The sequence below is a fragment of the Ostrinia nubilalis genome, chromosome 24 (assembly GCF_963855985.1).
Source record: "Ostrinia nubilalis chromosome 24, ilOstNubi1.1, whole genome shotgun sequence".
NCBI lineage: Eukaryota > Metazoa > Arthropoda > Insecta > Lepidoptera > Crambidae > Ostrinia > Ostrinia nubilalis.
The window spans coordinates 5,344,661-5,372,060 of record NC_087111.1 but is presented as its reverse complement, the minus strand read 5'-3'; the positions used below and the strand labels follow the sequence as shown (position 1 = coordinate 5,372,060).

The 27,400-nt window shown below is 37.7% G+C and overlaps 1 protein-coding gene across 1 annotated transcript; it reads right to left on the bottom strand.

Moving 5' to 3' along the window:
* Window positions 1–209: 209 nt before the first annotated feature.
* LOC135083883 (dopamine receptor 1-like) lies at window positions 210–26,322 on the bottom strand. Its single transcript, XM_063978631.1, has 7 exons — window positions 26,264–26,322; window positions 22,125–22,212; window positions 17,781–17,961; window positions 16,195–16,323; window positions 11,148–11,393; window positions 7,431–7,678; window positions 210–679 (listed from the first exon to the last, which is right to left on the bottom strand). The coding sequence occupies exons 1-7, from the start codon at window positions 26,303–26,305 to the stop codon at window positions 372–374; spliced, it is 1,242 nt and encodes a 413-aa protein (XP_063834701.1). The 5' UTR covers window positions 26,306–26,322; the 3' UTR covers window positions 210–371.
* Window positions 26,323–27,400: the final 1,078 nt, after the last annotated feature.

The window sequence follows — 27,400 nt, the reverse complement described above, 5'->3', positions numbered from 1 at the left end:
GACCCCAAGCTACCCATCCTTATCGCTCGCGCGTAATTGTGTTGCTATTGCGCTCGCACACTCACTGCGGGCGATAAGGATGGGTAGCTTGGGATCATTGGACAAATTTCTACGTGCTTAGCGACCAGACTATACGATTATTATTACAGATTTCGTATGTTAAAACACATTCAATGATCCTTTGACCCAAATTCGACCTTATTTTCGACACAACACCATTTCACCAGATATGTACATTGTAAGTCCCTTCAAACTCTGATCAATAGAAATACTAATGAGCATCAATAATCTTAAACACGTATTGCTTAGTCCTTGGACGATCAGACCACATCACTTCTGTCGAACACAGCATTGCTGGTGCCGTCTTCTTGTCAAATGTGGTATTCCCTCAGTGGCCTCACAGACTCAGCAGAAGACCTTGGAGTAGGATCAACTCCTGAGAGACCTAGTGACCCGCTTCTGCGCACAACCAGGGTTTTTGTTCCGTAATCGGTGACGAAATTGTCGTTTCTTGTTGGAGTATTTGCTCTGACTGTCTGATAACCACAACAAGGGGGGTACCTGGAAGTCAGGATCTTCTTGAAGGCCTCCCTGAACTCTGTGTTGAATATAGAGTAGATGATCGGGTTGAAAGCTGAGTTGGAGTATCCGAGCCAAGTCAGGATCTTGAAGGCCAAATCTGGAACAAAATTGAAATTAATATCCAATCCAATAAACTTGATGAAATGAATTTATGAGGGCTTTAAGGCTCTTTCAGATAAGATCGTAATTTCGGCACTTCGAGTTATGCGAGCTATATTTCGTGCTTCAATAGGCCGAACGTTTATACCCTCGAAGTGTTGAAAACGACTTGTGCCTTTAACCTTTATAACGCGTCTTTGCTCGTGCAGAAAGAAATCATCAGACCATACATTTTTGTTCGAAAATAGCACCTACCTATTATAAGGATCTTATACCGTCGTCTTATAATCTTAATGTCGTGCCCTGCGTGCCCAAACAACAGAAAGATTTAATGAAGGCTACTGACAACGCCATTCTTGTGGCAGAGTTTTGGGCCGACGCTGTGTAGGTTTGTTGTCGACACGATAAGAAGAAGATACCTGTAGGCCTAAAATGCGCGCCGCGATAAGCGGTTATCACGCCATTTTATCGATTTTTCCCACACATTTTGACGTCGATAAAAGTTATCACGGCGCGCATTTTAGGCCTACTGTTTTCACCGTCAATCCCTAAATTTTAAGTGACCCCTATGGGCATTAGAGACCTCAGTTTTCGTAAGCTTGATATGATGTAAAAAAAAGGAAATATCAACCAAAAATGTACGAGTTTACATATCCATTTACGTATCCCGGATCAAAAAACAAGTGGAATTAATTTTAATTACATTATACTAAAATTTTAGTAACCCGATTACGACGATTTGGCGAAAAATTCTGTACTTTTCCTGGAAACCAATCAGTTTTTCTGAATCGCGAATACGATTCAAACGTATTGGGATAGGCAAATAGCTTATTATGAATTTTAGCACTCGTATACAAAGCGAAATAGGCTGAAATAGTAAATAAATTCAATATACTTTATTGATACGAATACAAAACTAAAGTAAGGTCGCCCCCACGGGCCCGCCATATTGCATTGCTGAAACTATTGGTTCCTTCTGTAGGTTGTTGACATTTTTATTTTATTTCGTTTTATCTCGATATTTACGTAGCCAAACAAGATCAAACAGTTCACATACAAGATGTCCTTTAAAAAGACAAATGTAAAAATTGGGTAGTGATAACCTATTTTCTTTTGGTTGTATTAAACCTTATTACGCACCTACGAGTAAATCTGTCAGTCTTTTTACGCGAAAGTAGCCTAATTATTACTTTTCATCATCGTCTTCTTCTTAGTCTGGTCCATTACCATTTTATTTGGGGTCGGCTCTCCCTATCGTGCTGTAATAATAAAAATATTTCTAAGCATTTTTTAAGAGTTTTCTAAATTTTTTTACAAAACCGACATTGCATAGTTTCAAAGTGTGCCAGATGGTTGACAGATTTATTGGTTGTAAAATAAATACAACACAAATGGGTTAGCTTATTTATTCGAACTGTGCTATTACCCTAGTTATTGGATTCCTTCTGAACTCGAGCCAGCTTTTTCGGAGATCAGTCGAATTCAGCTCTGATGGAAAATGAAATACTGATGAGGATAAGGCCTTATAAGGTTTCATAACACATCAAGGTACAATTTTCTTATTGAAATATAGCGAAATTACCAAAAGTAATGTTACATATGAAAGTGACTTTGCATGTTTTCCAGATACAAATTGAAATAATTAAATTACGGTGAAAATCTTTAGACTTTGAGAACCCAAGAAAGTGTAGAAAGTTATCAATGGTATAGAATATACCAATAGATATAATGATGTTTGTTAATCTGTTATGTTTAAACCACTGAACTGAAACTGTTGGAAAGGGGACAGGGAATACAGACTTTCTGTGACATACTGTAAGTTTTCCAAAGAAATGCAAAATAAAATAACAACCGAAATTAACGCGAGCAAAAGCTTGTTTCGAAAATAACAAAAGTCATTAGAGTTTATAATTCACTAGTGGCCCTGGTGAACTTCGTACTGCCTAGGTATATTTATCAGAAATAATGTAGGATTTTAATGGTGAAAGAATCTTTATAATATTAGTGTAGAAGTGTAGATAGTTACTAAGATAATAAAACTGAATGAAACCAACTAGAACTAGCTTGGGCGACGAAGTTCAGACTCCAGTTCAATTGCAAACTCAAATTAAAACTAGTAATTATCTTCCGATTGTTGTTGACACTGAGTTAAAGTCTAGTTAGTCGGCGCTTGAGTGGACTTACAAGCAGTGTTGCCAATCTGTCGGTATTTTGTGTCGATGATATTTTATACCACAAGAACGACCTCATAAAGGCGCTGGATGCAGGCCGCTGCCAACCGGTCATCGTGGAAGTTATTAGGGGAGGCCTATTTTCAGCAATTAACGTCCTACTATGGCTAAAATGATGATGATGATGATAAATTTCCTTGAAAAATATACGAGTATTGTGAAAGGTCGCTTTAGCATCGTAAATTCAAGTTTTAACTTAACTATTTCAAAAGTGAGGTACTTAATATTATTATGGATAAATATCAACCAACAAGAACTAAAAAATATCGTATAACATTATTTTGTACACAAGTTAATTCTTTGACTATTATGTACTACTACATATTCTATAACCAACAACCAAATCTTATAATCTAAAGAAACTTTGTTTTTTATTCCTTTTCGCTTCGTATTTAATACTTGTAATCTAATTATAGTCAGATTTGAAGAACTTAATTTGGAGTTTGTATTAGAATTGGAATCAGTTAACACCATCTAATTAAAATGTATCGATTCAATAGGACTACCTTCAATGTTAATTACTGTTCTCGTAATTTAGTGTCTTGGATTACAACTTGGATTCCAAAGCTTTTAAACACTACTCAATATCGATAACGTAAGTATCGATACTATCGCAACTCAAGTTAGATTTACAATCTGTGGAAATTTCGCTGGATCTTTCAAAATGTTAAAGTTTGAAGCAATCAATGTTCCTTTTAGTGAACTGTTTGAACTTTGTAGGTACAGAGTATAAAGTTTGGCGGTTATCGTTAGTAATATTGGTAATAAATATTAAAAACTTGTAGTAGTTGTGCCAAAGTAGGTATGGTTTATTATACAAGTAGGTATTATTGCCAAACTGTGACAGTGGGTGGGGCACATAGCTTGTAGAAATGATGGCCGTTGGGGCAAAAAGTTTTTGAGTGGCGACCAAGAACCAGAAAACGCAATATAGGTACTAGGCAGCCTCGATTGACCGATGATCTGGTGAAGGTCGCGGAAAGCAAGTGGTCGTGGTGGAAATAGGCTAGATGAGGCAACATTGCATTTATTTTGTCCGTCAGACAGACAATTAGAAAATATTACATATATTTTTTTTTCTTTCATAATTAAATAATAACAGTGCTACATCGAGTTGAAAGGGCGCGATACGTCACGCTTGAGTAGAATTTTTACTCAAAAGTGACGTCACGCGACATTTCAACTCAATATAACACTGTAATTATTCTATTATGAAAAAAAATAAAAAACATGTCTCCAAAATTGTTTTATTATCTGTCTGATATACTAAATAGAATTTCGATTTAATTACCCAATCATCATCCCTATTCTTGGGGGAGGCCTTTGCCCAGCTGTAGACGCCCTAATCTAATTCTAGTGGCTTTATTTTTAGTTAAACAAAAACAACTTAATTTCTCCGGTTTTGCAAGTAAGATTGATTTAGCTTAGACTTGCACCACAAAATTGTACCAAGCAGTGTTGCTTTTAGAGACGTTTCAAATAAATAGAGTATAATATCCTACAACAAAACTTGACCTGAGAAACTATTTCCACTTCTTATTTTCGATACTGCAGCTCCATCCAACTAGCAATGTATAAGTTAATACCGGAGTGGAGGAAAGCTATACATTTTTAGTTCCACAACAAATAAGTAGAAGAAAATTGGCGGAGTTCGAAGCTTAGTTCGACTTTTCTCCAGCGAAAAGTCTTTTAAACTGTTCGTATACGGGTAGCAATAATGGAATTGATAGTGTGAGGGTATTAAATATTTTAAAACTGGAATGTTTTATTGCAGCAGTGATAGACGCTATATGATGAGGTGATCACGATCAAACCTTGCTTTCAAATTACCTACGAGGCATTTTACAAAGATGGCCTAAAAAATGGTTCATTAAGAGAATGCGGTCATTGAAACGTCCTATCTTCGAAAAATCTCGGCACTTCAAAAAGTTGTAACTGAATAGTCTGTTGAAATTCTGTTTGCAGACTTTATATTATGAAAATAATCCAACGGTTTCTGTGTCTCAGTCGGTTCAAATGTTGTTAGTTGGATCTCTGTCGACGGCTAAACCATTGCGGTTAACCGACTCCTAACACACGCTTATGTCTAGTTTGCTGCAGGAGAAGGAAAAAATTAACATTAAATTACTACTAATAATGTCAAGGTTCACAGCAGCTTCAAGGGGTTGTAGAGTATTAGAATTTGTATTGTACAAATTACTAATAGTCCCGTTAGCCCCTCGTGCTAAACTAAATAGTGCTTGTGTCACGAGTGGGCCACAATAGTCGAGCGGCGGCGGGATTCAAACCCGCGTTCCCCGGATCACGAGTCAGCCAGTCCGACCTAGGGCATGTAATATCGGAAGGTTTTCAATTCCGATATTGATTTCCGATATTAGATCTCAATATCGGAATTCCGATATTAATATCGGAATTGAGTTTGTGTTATAATAAATTGAATATTTGATTATTTTCGTAACATTTCTTGATTGTTTACAAGTAAAATAATGATTTTACACAATATCTTTTATTTGGTACAAAACAGCACTTCTTAAAATTATAAAATTGAAGTATTTAAAACCATTTTTGTATGTTATGGGTATCCAATTCCATTGCATTTGGTTACTGATAATAGGCCAATATGGACTAGCAAGGAATTTAAGTGTTTTTGTAAAACAGGTATCAAACAAACTTACTTCATCAACCAATACTGGCGGAACGATTTGTAGAGTCATTCAAGTCAAATGTTACAAAAATTTTAGGTAGTGGTAAAAAAACTTGAATATTATGTTTGTAATTTATTCCTTTTTTATTATCGATGTACAACTCACAAAACCACGGGCCATCATCATCATCATCATCATTTCAGCCATAGGACGTCCACTGCTGAACATAGGCCTCCCCCAATAATTTTCACAATGGTTGGTTGGTAGCGGCCTGAGGTCGTCGGTCCACCTTGTGGATGGCAGTCCTACTCTGCGATTTCCGGTACGTGGCCTCCACTCCAGAACCTTGCTGCCTCTTCGGCCGTCAGTTTTGCGTACTAGTGCGGAATCGCTGGAAGACCTCAGCACAATGCTCGAAGACCTTAATTGAATCTCCCAACAGGTAGGCCTTCGGATGAACATGGACAAAACAAAGCTTATGACCATGTTGCGCCCTACCTATTTTCGGTTGGGAGCTCGATTCTCGAGATTGTTGACAAGTATGTCTACCTCGGACAAACGATTCAGCTGTTCAATTTCATAGATGATCATAGATGCAATTTCGAGAAAGAGGTAAATCGTCGAATCCTACTCGGCTGGGCCGCGGGAAACTACACAACATCTTTTTGTCCAAAATACCTCAGTGCTGAAAGACGAAAGTCTTCAATCAGTGTGTGTAACCAGTCATGATATACGGCTCGGAAACGTGGGCTCTCAAAGTTGCACAGCGTGCTATGAAGAGGGCTGTGCTTGGTGTTTCTTTACGAGATCTAATCAGAAATGAGAAGCTCCGTTAACGAACTAAAGTCGCTGACATAGTCTGACGGACTAGCAAGCTGAAGTGGCAATGGGCAGGGCACATGTAGGTAGATACGCAGAACTAACGGGCCATAGTCCAATTAATGTTTGGAAGGGAGTTGAGATGTCGTTTTTCATTGCTAAGACCAAGTACGGCAAGTGTTAAAATTGTTTTAGAACAAGTAAAATTAACCATAAATAATTAATAAATAAAAATAAATAAATAAATAAAATCTTTAATGAATAACTTGTTTGACAGTTTAAACTCTAGGCTAATCTTATGCTACAAAAGGTAAAATTATACGTGTGCCTGAACTAGGAAGTTTTTTTCCTGTATCTCAGGCGAAATAAAGGCTTAACGATACTTTATTTAACTATCATTAAAACAATTAAGACGGGTGACGTGCCCCTGGTGGCATGCATCTAGGAGGCCTCTTATTATTTTATATTTTATTTTTTTGTTGCTTTCTTTTTGTTGTTTAAATTCAAAGTTGTAATTAGGTACTATATTATGTTATTGTATTGTGTAAAGTTCACGGGTTGCTTACATTATAATATTATGCATGCTGTGGTTATCGTTTGTGTGGGAGCAGTTAGCTAGAGACCTTTGGCTTAATTTTTTTAATTGTGTATAATACTGTATCTCATGTTGATAGCCCAATAAAATAAATAAATAAATAAATAAATAAATCATTAGCAGAAAATATTTGCAGTGGGACAAAAAGTGATGGTGAAAGACATGATAAAATCATTGGTCTTTGTCAATCATGTACTTTGGGCTTTGTGGCAGGTTGTGGCGCGTTTAAACGCTATGTTTAAAATCTCAATTAAAACCTTTATCTGATTCCGATATTACGATATTGGGTCGCTCAATATCGGAATTGTAATATCGGATCTCGTACTCCGAGATTCCGATATTACGAGATTCCGAGATTCCGATATTCATGCCCTAGTCCGACCCCTTCACCGTTCGGCTATCGTGGCTTCAAAATTACTAACATTATTTACTACTAATGTTTATTAAAAATGTTCATACCTGGTATGCAAGTCTTGCAGAACGCCGCCACAATGTTCACAGAGAAGAACGGCACCCAGCACAGAAGAAAAACCCCCATGATGATGCCCACAGTGATGGCTGCTTTGTGATCAGACACGTGATACGGCGACGAGTGGACGTGAGTATGTACTCGAGTCCGGACGGACTTTGTCCGGTTGTCCGGCATTCGGACTGTCCGGGTGACAGCGCGGATGGACTTCACGTGCTTCTGGGCGTAGCAGTACAGTCTGTTGACAAAGGTGTGAGTGAGTTTCCTTATTGCTAATATATTTAAGGACTAAAAGGTTGGAAATAACGTTGATAATCTAGATATGTGGTGGTGGCATTAACCCATAGATCCACCTACAAAGTGAAACGACGATATCATAAAGGTAGCAGGAAGGCGCTGGACGCAGGCCGCTACCAACCGGACAACATGGAAAGCATTGGCACACGTCCTATGGCTGAGATGATGATGATGATGAACCCATAGATATTGTTTCTAAACTTATACTTCAAGTTAAACTATAAAAAGGTTGCAAACACTTTCTACATCCATTCTTTTCATTATGTGCAGATGTACCTACATATGTATAATATTGTATAGTAGCTACAGTCTGGAGACAAATCATCAAGACATTGAACAAACAGTTACGAAGCAATTACTATATGGAATTCGAGCCAACAACGCTATCCAGGCTGGCAATATGCCTAAGCGTATTTAACCTGGCATGTCACTGTAACCAATTCATTTGCCAAATTCAGAATAGAACGCTTCATTACTTAATCGAATCTTGGTTAGGTACTTGAGTCCCTTTTCATCTCAAATTATCTTAAATCAGGATTAGAAAGTGATTTGTTTTTATCAGCAATCGTATATCAGCGTTATAGAGGCTTTAAGCGTAAAATTGGGTTTTATTTCGTAACGCATCGGATTTTTACGAGACCAAATGTCTCCAAAAGTGACTCATTTCGTAATACTTCGCTCCATTTATTCCCTTGCTTATCAAGGGCATGTTATCAATAGAACCTACCTATCAATGGTATAAAGGGTACCTAGCTGACAATAGCCAATCAACAAACTTTCTGTGTGCTATTTCCGCTAAACCGCAACTCTTCATTGATTTGGTATGGTAATGAGATGTGACGTCACTATTTAGTGAACTCAATTTACTAACTTAAATTGTTTTCAGAGCTACTAAAAGCACTTAAAGTCTAATTTTAAAGAAAATTTAAATCTATTTTTTTAGGGCTAGAATTAAGTATTTCAATGAAGTGGTTTTGGAATAAATGCTGTGAAATCGGTAATCCATTTTAACTAATTTTTCATCAAAATCATGCAGCGCTTACAATAATTACTTATTAGTAAAAAAAGTAAAACATTTCCATCTAAAATGTCACTTCTCCGGTAAAAGGAAAAATGTGGCAGTCACCGATATTGAGTTTAATAAAAGCCATTCAGTGTTTTATTGAAACTTTTTCTTCCATTAATAAAAGTTCATTTCTCGTGCGACTGCTCTCATTGTGTAACTTCCGTGAGCGACAAGTCGTACAGTTAGTCACATAATGTCCCACAGCCTTTTTATTTCAAGTCGAGTGACGTTCCTTGTGATGTGCTTTTGTTGAGTATTAGGTTTATAGTTGTTGCAATTCACGAAGGCGAGTGAGCTTTACATGTGTGGTGGCTCGCTACTGTTCTTTTTTCAAAAGTTTTGACAGACATTACACTATCGTTATGTGCATGAACCTACACGTACACACACAAGTAAAGCTCACTCGCCTTCGTGAGTTGCAAGAACTATAACTATAGACAGGTTATATGTTTTATGCTAATTGGATCGAATAAAGGTGAGCCAGGTGAACATCGGCCACCCATTGAGGGGGAGCATGGTGGATCCTGTCATGTCCGCGGAAAGCGTCTTGATCGTCTCTGGTACCCAAGGCGCCGACCACCAAGCAGCAGAGGGAACACCCCAGGTTTTTAGTGGGTTCGAGCCCCACATAACGCAGGCAGGCATCTGGTAGGTATTGATATGCCACTCTCCTAAGCAAAAAACGACTTGGAAGTGTCCGCCGAAGAACAGATTATTTCAGATTTTTAACCAATTAAAACCAATATTATTACTGTATCAATTCATGTCATTACTACCGTACCCAAAACACCAGTGCTGGTACAGCCGACATGATATTACCAAAATGAACTGAATCTAATAAATTAAATTGGTGTAACCGCATGTCTTTTAATAATAAAGGACATGACGTACTGTAGTTACTTGAACCTGACATCATTTGACAAGGACGCTCTAATAAATACCATATCGTAAGTGCTTTCTACGTAATGGAAGTTTAACCGCCTTATACAACTACTTAGCTAATTGGTCCATTCAAAATGAATGGCACTAAAAACGGTCTATTAAGCCTTCCTTGACATTGTGAGTTTGTGAAGACTGTTCATCGCAAATTGGCCTTTGTTGTTGAGTGGATCATTAGGGATTGTTAGGTTTAACGGAATCAGTGGTTAAGAATTTGTAGGAAAAAATCTAGAAAAATGTATTTTCTTTTCTTGTTTGATCAGTCATATTTTATGTCTTTTATTTATTGTCAAACAATCTCCCCTGAAGAAAGCATTTTATGTTTACTTTTTTGTCTTTTCTTATTAAGTTAATGCCTGAATAGTTTTTAACGGGACTTTTCGCACCTTTTGTTCCCACCGCTGCAACTCGTACGTAGCCATGATTTATAGTTTGACCGTCAATAAAAACCCAACCAGTGAAGGTCAAGTTCGAGTCGAATGATTATTGTCAAAACCCTTTGATAGTGTGGCAAGAGTTGTGGAAGAAAACATAATATTTTTAATAATAAAATATTATTATTATAAAAAGTCATTTTAAAGCAGTTTCAATTATCTACTTTGCATCTCATTTTACTTAAAGCTTTTAGTATTTTTGTATCATTTTAAGATATAGCTCACTGCTAGTCTCATTTTATCAAATAATTTCTAAGTCACAATTTTCAGGCTAACGACTAATAATAATGTAGCGTTAAGTAGCAACTTAAATCAAAATTGCCTAACTGTTCTAAAATAAAGTGATTGAAGTACTTAATAAATCAAGTTCATAATTAATCAATGTTACGATTCTCAGCCAACTTCTTAGCGGTTAAAATGTAAGTTAAAAGGTCATTAAACGAAATGAAGTTCGACATAAATGCAAACTTTTAGATGTCCTACGTTGGCAAACTGTAGCAATGTTAGAAAATTCTAGTAGATAATTAAATGGTGCTTAGTAAACTCAATTAAATTAAACATTTTGTTAGATCAGTTATAGATACAGACTTATCCTAAAGCAATAAAAAGTAAATGAATAAAATTAATATTCACCTTACTTGCGTCTCATGAAATTGTGCTTTTTTCTTATGTAGATATTGTTTCCAAAAGCAAGCGGGTTCATTCCGTTCACGTGCGCTTCGCGCGTTCTCTAGCAAGAGCTGAAAATCGGTGTTCTGTCCTTTTGAGGGCAGTGTTTACACTGAGCTCTTTGCTTTTTGCATCGCTGCGGCACACACCACTCTAACACAAGGATTTATTTTAAACGCTAATTTTGCTTCATTATACGTGCTTATTACCTGCCTCCTGCTGTTCTGTCACTTTGTTTTGTTTCAACTATACATAATGTGTGTTAAAAGTGTTTGCAAATAAACCATTCATCTTTTACTAACCTGCAGTATATACTGATCATCACAATGCACGGCAGTATAAACGATATACAGCTGGATACAACCGCATACGTTGGGGTCAACACGAGGGCACACGTGGGGTATCTCGGAGGCCTCTGTGTGGCCAAGGCCTCCTCATCGGGCCTGTGGAGACCGAGGGAGATGGGCAGGAAGCTGACCAACGCAGCCAAGATCCAAATCATGGCGATTGTAATGATGGCCACCCGTCGGGTCACCCAGCGGCCGTATCTGAAATAAAAGGTAGGAATTAGGAGTCGAGAAAGACATTTGGAGTTATAGTAATTGTGTTACTTTCTAAAGTTTATTGGGATCCGAGACCTTTTGTGAAATGCCCGCGATCACAATATTATGTCAATTTATCGCTTTTTATGTATAGTTGTTAGTCACGAAGGCGGGTGAGCTTTACATGTGTAGTGGCTGGCTACTTACTTATTCGTTTTTCAAAAGTTTTGATAAACATTACATTACACTATCGTTATGTGCATGTACATGTACACACATAAAATTAAAGTTCACTCGCCTTCGTAAGTTGCAAGAACTATAAAAACTACTTAACTAGGAGAGAGACTGAATTTCCTTAGCGATCTACTTCTTCTGCTATCGTATTAAAATTTATTGCTAAGCAGTCAGCGTTAGACTCGTGAACCACTTAATTTCTTTTGTTGTTGCTGGCCCAAACGATGCGATTTTTAATTCATTAGCAAAATACATGCTAAAATGAATTAAAAAGATAGGTGATAATATTAGAATTTAAGCGGAAAATCATTTATTTCTTCCACAAGCTTTGATCTTGAGTCAGATTAGATATTAAGTTTTATTGAGGTTTTAATACCACTAAAAACGTTTTTCTTTCTTATCTATCTTATGACCTACATAGAAATTCAACACCACAATACCCGCAATGACAACTCCAAACCCTATTAACCTTGATATTCAACCACGCAATATCAAATATTTATAAAGATTCATCGGCTCGAATGTTAATAACATTCATTCCAATTTGTTGGCTCAGCCAATATCTTCAAAGTGTACTGTTAAAACCGAAATTTGATACTTCAGGGCGGCAGATTATACAAAATTGGTATTTCGGCGACATTTCCCTTGAAATTCGATATTGGGTGCGCAATTATTTTCGATTCTAGTGGTTAAGTACTGAGGTACCTTCCGTGCCGATAGGTCTGTTGTTAAAATATATAATTACATTGATTCTGGAATTAATGGAAACAATTCCACGATTTCGGTATTATTCTCACAGACTGATTCCATTTACGTTAATTTAAAAATTGCTGCGAAATATTGGAACCATTGAATTATTGTGAATTAGGTTGTGCCTATCGTCTGTCAACCTCGTTTTGAAGTATTAAATAAAACGAATTATTTCAGGCCTGGTTCAACCATACGCGCGACAACCGCGCGGTTTCTGGGTTGGTTCTCATTGGCGAGGCACTGAGGCGGTTCTCGGAAGTCTAAGGCTACGGCCGGATACTCGAGACATCCCCACTCGGGCGATGACGGAACGCCGCGGAGGTTTTAGTGGGTATACCCCGTCCTTTTCAGCACGGAGCAGCGCCCTTTTCGGGGCGCCGGGAGTCCCATACACCACCCTGTCCTCCGGCAGTGGTGACGCTGCACAAAGCGTTTCACCCGCGACAAAAAAAGGCACTGAGGCGATAACCGTGTACGAAATGTACGAAATCTGCACAGCAACCGCATGATGATCGCTGTGTGCCTGTGTCTGGATCAGGCCTAAGCTTTGAGGCCATCTATACTTTCGCAATAGCTTTAATCCGGGCCTTTTCAAGGCGAGAGTGAATAGGCACATACAGGGCAGATATCTGCCATCCTAGACTGCTCACTTAACACCAGGTGCGATTGCGGTTTTGCATAAAAAATTGCTATATGAAGTGAACATAATACGACACCACAATTTGTAAGGAAATCTGGTTGTCCCAGAGCGGCCATATTCTAAATTTCTAAACGCTGTAATTTATTTTAAATTTGTTAAATTCACAAGTTTAATTATTATCGTAGCAATCAATCGCTATTAAATTTCATAGCTCACTAGTTTTATCGGAGTCTATTCTAAATTAAAATTGTTCAATAGTTAATATCGGACTCTAAACAAAATTTGAAAACGTTTTCACAATTTTAACCGAAGCCTAATTTATTATTTACAACTGGCAAACTAACAATGTCAGTTTTCATAATAATTTGTGCAAACATTTTCAAACCTTTTTCAGGCTTCAAAGCCTTCAAATCAACTGAAGCAAAACCTAGCTGTTACTAAACAAATTTAACTTGTTCAAAACAGATTTCATTTTTATTTTTACATCGCACTTGGATTAATTAACCCTTTCGTTCTCGGTAATTCTAGCCTGTTTTGCACACAATGATATTTACATAATAATATGAACAGTAAAACGTTATTTAAGGCTAATTTACCACACGTATTAAAAGTGTCTGCCTGCTTATTAGGACTATCTGGACAACAAACTAAAATGTTTTGTTACGCAACTCTCAGATAGAGATATCTATCAGATAAACTCATCTAACAAACAGTGGGTAATGATGTGCTGTATCTGTACTCAGAGCCACAGCACAATGCAATGCAATGCTATTACATGCTACTTATAGATCGGCGATTTTGCCGCTTTTTAGAAGCTGCTACACATTCCACACCGCACGCTTAAAAACGCCAAATGCGGTGACTGAGTCGCTTTTTGGAAACAGCAGCGACAGCAGTCGCTAAAACGCGCGATTCCGATACCGCGTCAGAACGCATGAAGTCGCGAAATCGCGATGCTGCATCGATAGAGTCGTTAAAATGCGCGATTCCGACATCGCGTCAGAACGTATGAAGTCGCGAAATCGCGATGCTGCATCGACAGTCACTAAGACGCGCGATTCTGATACCGCGTCAGAAAGCATGAAGTCGCGAAATCGCGATGCTGCATCGACAGTCACTAAGACGCGCGATTCTGATACCGCGTCAGAACGCATGAAGTCGCGAAATCGCGATGCTGCATCGATAGAGTCGTTAAAATGCGCGATTCCGACATCGCGTCAGAACGTATGAAGTCGCGAAATCGCGATGCTGCATCGACAGTCACTAAGACGCGCGATTCTGATACCGCGTCAGAACGTATGAAGTCGCGAAATCGCGATGCTGCATCGACAGTCACTAAGACGCGCGATTCTGATACCGCGTCCGAAAGCATGAAGTCGCGAAATCGCGATGCTGCATCGATACAGTTCACTAAAACGCGCGATTCCGATACCGCGTCAGAACGCTCGAAGTCGCGAAATCACAATGCTGCATCCATAGAGTCGCTAACACGCGGGATCCGATAACGCGTCAGCACGCATGAAGTCGCGAAATCGCAATGCTGCATCCATAGAGTCGCTAACACGCGCGATTCCGATACCGCGTCAGAACGCACGAAGTCACTAAATCGCGATGCTGCATCGATAGAGTCGCTAAAAAGCGCAATTCCGATGCCGCGTCAGAACGCATGAAATCGCGAAATCACAATGCTGCATCCATAGAGTCGCTATAACACGCGCGATTCCGATACCGCGTCAAAACGCATGAAGTCGTAAAATCTCGATGCTGCATCGATAGAGTTGCAAAACGTGCGATTTTGATACCGCGTCAGAACGCATGAAGTCGCGAAATCGCGATGCTGCATCGACAGTCACTAAGACGCGCGATTCTGATACCGCGTCAGAACGCATGAAGTCGCAAAATCGCGATGCTGCATCGACAGTCACTAAGACGCGCGATTCTGATACCGCATCAGAACGTATGAAGTCGCGAAATCGCGATGCTGCATCGACAGTCACTAAGACGCGCGATTCTGATACCGCGTCAGAACGCATGAAGTCGCGAAATCGCGATGCTGCATCGACAGTCACTAAGACGCGCGATTCTGATACCGCATCAGAACGTATGAAGTCGCGAAATCGCGATGCTGCATCGACAGTCACTAAGACGCGCGATTCTGATACCGCGTCAGAACGCATGAAGTCGCGAAATCGCGATGCTGCATCGACAGTCACTAAGACGCGCGATTCTGATACCGCATCAGAACGTATGAAGTCGCGAAATCGCGATGCTGCATCGACAGTCACTAAGACGCGCGATTCTGATACCGCGTCAGAACGCATGAAGTCGCGAAATCGCGATGCTGCATCGACAGTCACTAAGACGCGCGATTCTGATACCGCATCAGAACGTATGAAGTCGCGAAATCGCGATGCTGCATCGACAGTCACTAAGACGCGCGATTCTGATACCGCGTCAGAACGCATGAAGTCGCGAAATCGCGATGCTGCATCGATAGAGTCGCTAAAATGCGCGATTCCGATACCACGTCAAAACACATGAAGTCGCGAAATCGCGATGACGCATTGATAGAGTCGCTAAAACGCGCAATTCCGATACCGCGTCATAACGCATGAAGTCGCGAAATCGCGATGCTTCATCGATACAGTCGCTAAAATGCGCGATTCCGATACCGCGTCAGAACGCATGAAGTCGCGAAATCGCGATGCTGTATCGATACACTAGCGTGTATGAGGATTCCGGTGAAGCTCGCTTCCACCTTCGGCCTGATCATCACTTACCATCAGGTGAGACTAGAGATGTAAATTGAGTGAACTGACCGGTCACGATGGTCAAATACCATAAATAACCGGTCAAAAACGGTCAAATTCAGTCAATTTGACTCAACCACCTCAGTACTTATCACTATTTTATTTTAATTAAGATGTTTTAGACTTATCAATCACAAAATCTAAGAAAAAACTAAAAAAGTTCGAAACTATTACTGAAATCAAATTGACCAAAATTGACCATTTTTGACAGTTTATGACTTGTTTTTGACCGTTTTTGACCAATTTGACCGTAAATGACGGTCAGTAAAATTCAGCCGATAGTAATTTTCAACACTAGGTGAAACACAGGCCAAGAGCTTCCTCGTTGTGGTTAAAAGAAATCGCCGATGCTAAAAAGTGCTTAATGTCTTACCTCAACGGATCCTTGATATGTATGTATCTGTCTAGAGAGATAGCGCAGAGGTTGAGTATAGACGCCGTGGAGCACATGACGTCACACGCCACCCAAGTGTCGCAGAACTGTTCGCCGAAGACCCAGTAACTGTGAAAAGGAATTTCATTTAGGATTTGGTTGTGGTTGATCCTTCTGTGGACAATTTAGAAGATTTGAATCGATTGGAACTTGAAGAAACTGTTCGAAGTTTGTGGGAATCAAGAATGTCTTTAACACATTTTTGGGAGTGGGTGCGAAGTAGAAAGTAGTGGAGGAATAAAAGTAGAAGTTACTACATTTTTTTTTAAACATTATTAGTAATTTGTGTAATAACAAATTACTAATACTCCCGTTAGCCCCTCGTACTAAGCTAAATATGCTTGTATTGTATCACGAGTGAGCTCATCACAATAGTCAAGCGGCGGCGGGGACCGTAGGTACCCGCGTTCCCCGGATCATGAGTCGGCCAGTCCGACCCCTTCACCGTTCGGCTATCGTGGCTTCAAACATTGTACGAACTACATACTGAGCACCTATTGCTTATAGCTACTAGACTTTAGTATTAATTGCTATTTTATCTATGAAGTAGTCTTTAATCTTTTGCATTGTATACTATGCAGGTGACATTTTTAGCTAAAATGTATGGTGTCAGACGTGCCGAAGGTCAGTAGATCGATCCACGTTGACCATTGGACTATTTTGATGAACCTACTACTAACACAAAGACAATATTATTTAAGAGTAGTGCACTACTAATAGTCTCTAAAAATAAACAATTTCAAACATTTCATTGGATACCTAAGCCAGCTTTCTATTTTAAAAATATTTTTAAACTATCTGTTATTCTTCTTCTATGTCCATAAATAGGGTAAAATCCCCTTAACATGTCCACTGCCGCTATGCATGTAATGCTTGCCAATTGGCCCATTGTGTGTCGTTAGTGCAGTCAATTTGGTAAACGAGTTGATTCTAACGTATTTGCAGATAGGCAATTGCCACAAACTGTTCGGTGCTGAGTGTTCTTTGAATTTATTGACTAAATGTAAATATTATAGTGAAAGCAGCTAGCTACTTTTTAATACTATTACAGTAGTAAATAATTAATTCATAGCATGAAAATTTTATCGTAATTTAATGTTATTAGTTGTATAAATAGGACATTTTAATTTAAAAAAATGCCTTACTTTTCTTCCGCTTACAATCTATCTAGGCTTTATTAATCTATGGACAGGTCAGTTCTAATTTAATTATAACTTCACGGAGTAAACTTACATAAAACGCTGGAGCGAAATGATTTCGAAATTATAACTGACATTTTTTTTAATAAAGATTTATTAGTAAGTAATTTGTTATTTCATAAATTACTAATAGTCCCGTTAGTCCCTCGTACTAAGCTAAATATGCTTGTGTCACGCACGAGTGAACTCACCACAATTATAGTAGAGCGGCGGGGATCAAACTCGCTTTCCCCAGATCACGAGTCGTTAACCGGTCGGCTATCGTGGCTTCAAACGTGACATTGTCACTTTATTTATGGACCTACAAAACCTATTGCGCACACTTACCCCAACAAGTCGTTGACCCCAGCAAACGTCATCACAGCAGCAGCGACCAGCATGTCAGCGATCGCCAGCGACGCCAGGAACAAATTCCCGATTCTCCTCAACCCTCGGTCGGTGTAGATGGCGATGCAGACCAGGATGTTTCCAGCCACGCTCAGGAATATAAGGAGGGAGAGGAATATGCCTGTGGAAGAAGAAGTCGTTTGAAACAAGTGACGATACAACGTATAGGTATAGTTCTTGCAACTCACGAAGGCGAGTGAGCTTTACTTGTGTGTGTACATGTACATGCACATAACGATAGTGTAATGTCTGTCAAATCTTTTGAAAAGCGAACAGTAGCAAGCCACCACACATGTAAAGCTCACTCACCTTTAGTCCAGTCATTTAAGCTTAAATTAGGTAAGAATCTCGGAATTAGAGATACCCAGCTGTAAGTCTGTAAATACTTGTATATTGACACCCTAAAAGTTGTCTCAAAACCTACATATGGTAGGGTGTAAGCAACTATTAAATTTTAAGGTCAAAGGTCACAAAAATCGGTTTTTTGCGCTTTTTTTGGAAATATCTCATTTCCTATGGGTTTTTTGCTATTTGTATTTATTATCAATATTGTAGAATACTAAATTCTCTACAAATTTTGTTTAAAAATTTTTTTTATACGGTGAACCGTTTTCGAGATAGAGGGCGGAGAGCGCGCGGTCACTGCATCACTTCAGGTCAACTTAAACGGTTTAGGTTTTTCATACAAAAGGATTTTCCCGCTAATTCCCGTGGGAATTTCGGTAATTACTTGTTGTAAATAAGCTTTAAGTTTACTAAGGTACCTACATGCCAAATTTCAAGCGTCTAACTTCCGTTAAGCGTTTAGATTTTTCATACAAAAGGATTTTCCCGCTAATTCCTGTTCCCGTGGGAATTCCTAAGTAAACTATAACCTGCCCAGGTGTATGAAGAATAATTGTACCAAGTTTCGTTAAAATCCGTCGAGTAGTTTTTGTTTCTATAAGGAACATACAGACGGACAGACAGACAGACAAAAATTTTACTGATTGCATTTTTGGCATCAGTATCGATCACTAATCACCCCCTGATAGTTATTTTGAAAATATGTTTCATGTATAGAATTCTGTCCGTCTGTATGATCCTTATAGAAACAAAAACTACTCGACGGATTTTAACGAAACTTGGTACAATTATTCTTCATACACTTGGGCAGGTTATAGTATACTTAGGAATTCCCACGGGAACAGGAATTAGCGGGAAAATCCTTTTGTATGAAAAATCTAAACGCTTAACGGAAGTTAGACGCTTGAAATTTGGCATGTAGGTACCTTAGTAAACTCAAAGCTTAGTTACAACAAGGAATTCCCGAAATTCCCACAGGAATTAGCGGGAAAATCCTTTTGTATGAAAAATCTAAACCGCTTAAGTAGACCTGAAGTGATGCAGTGACCGCGCGCTCTCCGCCCTCTATCTCGAAAACGGTTCACCGTATAAAAAAGGTTTTTGAACAAAATTTGTAGAGAATTTCGTATTCTACAATATTGATAATAATACAAATAGCAAAAAACCCACAGGAAATGAGATATTTCTAAAAAAAGCGCAAAAAACCGATTTTTGTGACCGTTGACCTTGAAATTTAATAGTTGCTTACACCCTACCATATGTAGGTTTTGAGACAACTTTTAGGGTGTCAATATACACGTATTTACAGACTTACAGCTGGGTATCTCGAATTCCGAGGTGAACTTACTATAATGACTGGACTACTTCGTGAATTGCAACAACATAACTTTGACATGTGCCAGATGTGGTGTAAAACAAATGAAGGTAGCTTGATTTGTAAATTGGGAGAATTCGACAGACGGAAAATATACAGGTGACTTTGAAATCGTTGGCATCCTTTTAAAATAAGACTCTACTCATGATACATAGTACATTCCCCAAATATGAGATCATCATGAGTAGTCTATATTAAAAGTATGCCAACGATTTCAAAGTCACCCTGTAGGTGGAAATGTTGCTACGAGATAATGTGCGGTTACTTTCAAGAATTTAATTTGATATAGATTTATTACGAACTTGCTATGATGTATTAAGTAAACTTATGGTAAAGCAACAGTTCTATGAAGTACTTAGTGTAAAAAATGTCACCTGCTTTTAGCTTGTATAAGATACAAAGCTTTGTAATTTGACACAAAAAAGAAAATTATTAATTATTTCTATAGAACTTCACATTTCAATAGCTAGTTCGAGACAAAAAAGTAGAATGATAAGAGATAAAACAAATGACAATCAAAACGAACACACTGATTTTCTTTTTCTTGGCAGCACACTCAATTAAAACGTTTCTCGCCGGCCAGGTGCGCGTGCAAGTAGGTATGTAGTTTAGCCGTTTTTATTAACTTTTTTCTTTACCTACTAGTTAATTATAATAGGCCATCAACAGACTTGTAACGCCACCATTTGGGAAAAGAAACAAATCTATTTACCTTATACCGATATTGTTAATTAGTAAAATAACAGATTTTTCTCCAAATAAAGTAAAATAAAATAATATAACAAAAATAAAATGAGATCAGCGTTATAAGACCAAAATTTCGTACCAAAATATAACCTGGCTTATTACAGAGAAAGAAAAACCCTTTATTCAATTTTCGGATCACACCTTTCCATCACAAAGAGGCGTAATAACAAACAATGGCAAAGTTTTTCTTCAAGAAGTTGTTCAATGGAAAATACGAACAAAACACCTTTTAGACCTTTTAGAATAAGGGTTAAGTTTAAAATATTTTCTCAAGGCACTCATAACTTTTCTTAAAAAAGGAAAATGAATAATTCTCAATTATATTAATTTCCTGATAGATGATAAAAAGAGCTTTTTAAAGCCTATTTTTGAAATAAATGAGCGATTTTTTAATTAGTTTTTACGTAATCACCAGCAGCATTTTGTCAAATATAAATGAATATCTTAAATATCTATACTATAGTTTTAAGTTAATTTTGTATTTATCTTATAAGTGAATGTATTTTTTTTTAATAAATGACGTCATAAACCGTAAACATTCTTGCATCTTCTGTAAAGTCCCATTTCACTAAAAATTAAACTATACTTTTTTCCTTTCACATTCTGAATGCAATTAAAATACAATTAAAACTTAAAACGTTAAACCCTCAAAATCTGTTTCAAAGAAATCTCAATATCTTTACGAAGTTAAACGTAAATATTATAAAACACAGGCGGATCTTCGGAGAAAATCAGAGATTTCCAAGCATTATTGGAAGAAAATGCCCTTCCGTCGGCTGTCCTATTATGGGGACGTGCGATAGCCAAGCCTTGGAAAATATTATTTCGTTTAGATTTTTCAGATTCTTCGGAGTTTAAGGGGAAAGGGAAAATTGAATTCGACAGAAATTTCGATCAGCCGATTTGAAGGCGATTTCAATTTTTGTGCTTTCCAATAAACTGAAAATGTTTACACGACGCAATAAATTATTTGGGTATATTGATTTGTTTGTAAATAAAGACTTAGAAGTTATAACTACAGAACCATTTTAATGAGTGAATAAAAGCACAAACCACTCGCAACTTGAAAAATGAACATGAAAATGAATGAACAAAGAAAACAAAGAAGTTAAAAAACACCGGGGAATTTTCCTATTACGCTGTTATAGATGATTTTTTCATTTTTAAAGTGGCTCCAGTCTAGATTAATAATAACATTTAAGTTACTATACCAATAGACATGGTACTTAACACTATCAGCTAAGCACAATAATATTTATCCATATTGAAACTTGTAAAATACCTACACAAAAATATTCAAGGACCAAGATACCGCATAGGTACAAAACAAAACCAAAAGTTCTAAAACAAAATTAAAGCAGTAACCACAAACATTAACGTGCCATTGGAAGATAACAACTTTTACAGCGTTTTCAAATTAGACGTTTGGTGTTGAAATTGCTGCCTAAACAACCTTTGTTGCCTACACTCATACGAAATCAACGCCTCAACAGCACTTTCAGTTAGGTACTTCCAGATGGACATTAGTGTCTTTATCACTATACCTAAGCACCTCGTGTATAATCATTAATAAAATTTTCTGTTACCATAAATAAGTGCTTTCTTGTGATGCGGAATTTCGGCACGCGTGCGGATCTGATCTCTCTAATCTAGCTTTCAGTGTCAGTAATATAGTTACCTCTGTAAATATGGCAAGGATGCGAAGTAACACCCTGTATAATCACGCTGCTGGATTGCTCGGATCAAAAACCCCGCACTTCCCTCGACCAAAAATTGATGGGACGCGTTTTCATGGATGTAACGATATAACTACTTACCAACGAGAAGTATAGATAGAAGCGTGACAGCATCAGGGTCATCACCGTCATCATACTCCACGATCGAGTCGTTAAATTCTGGCGCCACCTGCCGACAAAAAAATAATTGAAATGAATGGAATTTAAGTATTTTAAGGCCCGATTTCTGCCAAGGTGGAGCGGTGCGGAGCATAGCTGTGCGGAGAGGAGACGAGAAGTGGAAATAATGAAATCTGATTAATACTTCTCGGCTCCACTCCATTCTCTCTGCCTTGGTGGAAACCGGACCTTCGGCCAAATATTGATAAAACCTTATTTTTTATTTCAGGTCCGTGGCCGAGTCCCCCAGTATTCGACGCACACGTGGTTGAAGCCCCCGATTTAAATAAATTTAATATCATATTTTTTTCAGCTTTTGCACTAAGTACAGTCAACGAAAACCATGCATGTTTGACGTTATTTAAAATGATGTTTTTTTTTTTTTTTTTTTTAATTTATTGTCTCATAAAAGTTACATCGATTTTACTTAATACTAATCTGCCAAACTGCTTAACAGTTTGTCGGCAGTCGTTCTCGTGCTAACTGTTATAAGTGTAACTTATTGTACATATTAACCTTTAACCAGTGACACGTAGTCTCACAGGCGTCTCATGTTTTTCAAATTCTTAGAATTGACCACTTCCCCTCGCTTGCAGCGACCCAGCGTCTTAGTAGCTTTTGTTTTAGTGCTAAAACGACCACAGAAGAAGGCAGACTAGTTATCGGTTGTTTTGCACGTAAGTTATACGAATTAGAAAATCGATAGTAGCCTGTGAGGCTACATGTCCCTAGTTGTCATACAAAAACTTTTACACTCTAATTTTTATTTTAAGTGCAAAATGGCAGAAAATACTAGGAAATGATAACTCCAGCCCACGAATTCATCAAAGAATAAAATATTACGAACGGTCAGTCAATCGTTTGAACCTTTTGAACCTCGTCAAGGTTCAAACAATGGACCGTCTGTTCCATCCTGAGAGGGCATGCAGTATTTGTCTGCCTAAACTACACAAAATGACAGGGTACACAGCGGACAGTGGCGGCGTCGGGGGGGGGGGGGGGGGGGTGACAACTTAGTCGCGAAGATTAGTGCCCACAGGTGCATCTGCATGACAAGGACGTCGCGCATCTGATATGTCATGATAAGGGGGTGCATGCGATTGGTATCATCTCATCATAATAATATAGCTCATGACTTAGTACTAAAATCTTTCGGCTTCAAATCGGTAACCCGAAAATTCTGGGGGACACCAGACCATTCTGGGGTGCCTTAGCCCCCCGCAATATGAACATCCAACTTATGGTCTTATGAGGGGTGAGGGGGGGGGGGGAAGGGGTCGCCCCGGGTGCCAAGCCATGCTTCGCTGCCACAGTACACTTGTGTTGGGGTGTTGCAATCCCATAAGTTTGCAATGTTCTCGCCTTTTCTGCAAAAATTGCCATTGATTTTATGCCAAATTGAGCGGGTGTCAGAATTTTTATTTTTAGTTTTCAGAAGTGGCTTTTATGTTTTTTCGGTTTCTGTATTATTAGATTTTTAGTAAAAAGTATTAAATTTGACATAGAATTTATATAAAGTCTATTAAAATGCTAAAATAGGAGCTCATATCAATTGAGGCTGAAAATTACCACTAATTGGTAATTATAGTTTTTTTCTATGTAATTATAAAAAAAATGATTGAATTCATTTACATTTGTTTTATTGACATACCAATAGTTAAATACAAATACAATTTTAAAGTAATCCACATGCAATTTTGTAAATTTTTTGATTTCGAAGTAGTAGCCTGTGAGACGTCATGTCCCTTATAGTGTTTTAAATAGTCATGTCACTGGTTAAAGGTTAACTAAGTAATAATACACACATGCAAAATTGGTTCCTACAGTCGCCGGCACATCAGATCAGACACCTCCAGTGTCTAGCCTGGTGCGCCGGGCCTGCACTTACTTTTTAAAAACTAATATTACATTATAATATATCTAATAGTCTAGTTATAGTATCAGGGACATAAAGTTAGGTAATATTTTTTTAACTTGTACTTAAGGTGATTTCTCGAAAGTATATCGTTTAGCAAATCTTGCTCCAATTCGTTATGTATTGTAGGTATAATCCATTGTCTAGTTCTTTTACCAAAATAATTGTGTATTTTAGGCACCATTAATTTATTTTTCTTAGCTAATCGATGTATTTAATTTTTTGTTAAAAATACTTAAAACTTTTATAATTAAAACTTTTATTTGTAGTTAGTTAAATGTAGAGAGAGTAGAGTTATTTTAAAGACTGATTGTTACAATTATTTTGATTAGGTAAAACGATTTACATGTTATTATAGGTAAATAAAACCTATGATAAAATATGATAGGTTAAAATAAAACCTATTATATTTTTAGGTATAATTACCTATGGTAAAATAATATTAAACATTTATTTGTACGATCAGTATAAATATTTATTCGTTTATAAATATATTTGTGACTGACTGTACATTTGATTAAAAATTGCTTCTATCTGATCGGGGGCTAGTCCAATCAACAAGGCGTTTGTAACCCGAATAATTCGTCCGTCAATGAAACTTGGCACATGGTGAAAGTAGGTAATATAGATCATAGATATGCAAAAATCCAACAAAATTTTTTTTGGGAAGTTATGGTTTTTGACCTAAACATGAAAATCGTTAATAACTCTCTGTGTAAAAATTCTCAGCCTGAAATTCTTTCTGTATACGTACCTATGTACTACTTAGAATATGTATGTAAAAGAATCCAACACTTTTTCAATTTCAGAGATACCTGAAATTTAACTTTTAACATTTTGCACTATAACTTCTACTGAACACAGGGGGACTCGGCCACGGACCCTTTATTTATTTCTTCAGTAACATTATTATCTTGAACAGTTTGATAAACTGTGTGAACTGAAATAGTAAGACACGGGTCTTAACGCGACGTTTATTAATGAGTTACATATGTACTCACGGCTTGACGTTTCGGCTGCGATGCTGCAGCCGTGGTCACAAGCGTTAAGACTTGTGTCTTACTATTTTAGTTGAAATGGAACGCGAAAGTTTAAAATCTTAAACTGTGTGAAGTTTATTTTATCACGATTACCTACTAGATACTTCAAATACTTAATAAGCATTTAGAAGACTTTGATGAACTCTAGGGTTCAACTCAAGAATCCTATCCTTTTTAGACATTCCCTAAATAACTCTTCCCCCAGTAATGATGATCTAAATTCCCAAGACTTCCAAACCTTCAAATAGCTTGATATCCTACAAGTTAAAGGATCTAATCCGACAGGAGACCATATCAACAACTAAACTATTAAACTAACTTGCTAATATGTCAAAGAGGTCCCCTAAATCATTGACCCTACCTCAAATTTGGCTAAACGAATTTCGGTCAACGCCCGACCCTGCGCCGGTATACTTCGAGCGATTTAATAGGATTGGGATTAATTATTAAATATATCGGCTCTGTGGTTGCGTTACTTACTATCCACGCGTGAAATTCATTGAATACGTTTATTGAAAATCGATAGCTGTAGGCGGCGGATCTGCTACTTTTAGCATGGATCCAGTAGCGAGAACATAGCTGGTTCAGCTGGATGAAAAATATGGGTGATCGTAATCTCTGACCCTCTTTTTCTATGTCTAGCAGAGGACTGCACTTGACTAAATTGAAATGATGATCAACGACTAAGTACCTACTCGTAGCATTTTGAAGAATAAGTAATACAATATCAGCCGGGCTAGAGCTGCTTTATTTTGAACTCTTCAACTAGGTACTTCTGTAATAAAATTTTTGCAGATTCCAAGATTATCGTCCGTGATTCCTAACTTTCACTAGTTTTTTTCACTGGCTGCCAAATCATACGATTCCCACCTCTCGTTCCCATCGCTGCAATTCCTGTGTAGCCAGGATCTACAGCTTGACCGCCAATAAAAACCCAACCAAAACCCTGCCAAACTATACCTAAGCCCTTCTAGATCAATCGTTGAGAAAAGTCCTGTGAGCTCGAAACTGAACGCTACCTATTAAATGGCCCAAACAATCTGTGAATTTTGTCCCTTTCTTTTTTTTCATTGACTACAAGAATTATTCTATGCAATACTACTTACATTGGTAGGTAAAATAGAGGCGAACTCCATTTTAGCGGGCATCAGCGGGCATGGTTCAGGTCTTGGTGTCCACCTTCAGCAGCAGACTCTCCAGGCTGTGCAGTCGCCAGGCGATGTGTAGAGCCGCCATTTTGTTGTCACGTCACATATCTGCAACAATAATGGTAGTTGTAGTCTTTAGAGTCAGTGGTATATTACTTTACAGTTAGTGGTATGTGGTGGTATATTACTTTACAATCAGTGGTATATTGACATTTTTGTTGCAGAATAAAAATAGCAACCAATTACATACTTCAATGCTAAAACTAAAATTATTTATGTTCGTGGTTTTTCGTAATAGACTCGTGCAACGTAGTAAGTTGTACGAAGCTTTAGTATGTATTTTTCATAGCAGTTATTAGCAACAGTCGGCTATTTTTAGCTATATTAGGGAGTCCATAAAAAACCATAACAATTATCATTTTCTTTTGGGAGTTTTGAGACCTCCTTTATAACAAGCCCAAAATTTAAAAACACTGTAGGTACGAGTATCAAAAGTATCAACTTTTCTTGTAAAAATTCTGATACGTTCTAAATTGTTTCATTTTTACGGATTTCTAAGAAACCATAATGACAATAATTAAATTTGCATTTTTTGTCTTTGAAAAGCTTACGAATAGGGGCTTAAATTTCAATATGTAAATTTAACAAAAAACAAGTAACGCTTGAAACAAGGCTTAGATGGATTTGCTTCTAAAAGAAGAAACTAATCCAAGTTGGTAACAAACGTTCATTAACTTTTTTATTAAAGAAAATGAAGCGATATTCCATAGGTATAACTACAACACCTAAAACTTTTCTTGATTGTTCTCCCAAATTCTATCCAACTCCGATTATTCAATACTATGACTTCAGCTTTAGTGCAAGTAAAACATTGTTCGAAGCGTATTCTCACTCCATATCCCTGGAGCATTGTTGACAGCTCCTCAACATCGATATTCTACCTGATGTCATATCAAAGGCTTTCAATATTCCTATTGATTCGGAAACTTCTCAACGGATCACAACATCCGATGTAGTGATGTGAAAAGACAGGATTATAGAATATCGAGCATCGCTGTCTATGTGATGTATGTTCTTCTGTTATTTTACAAATAA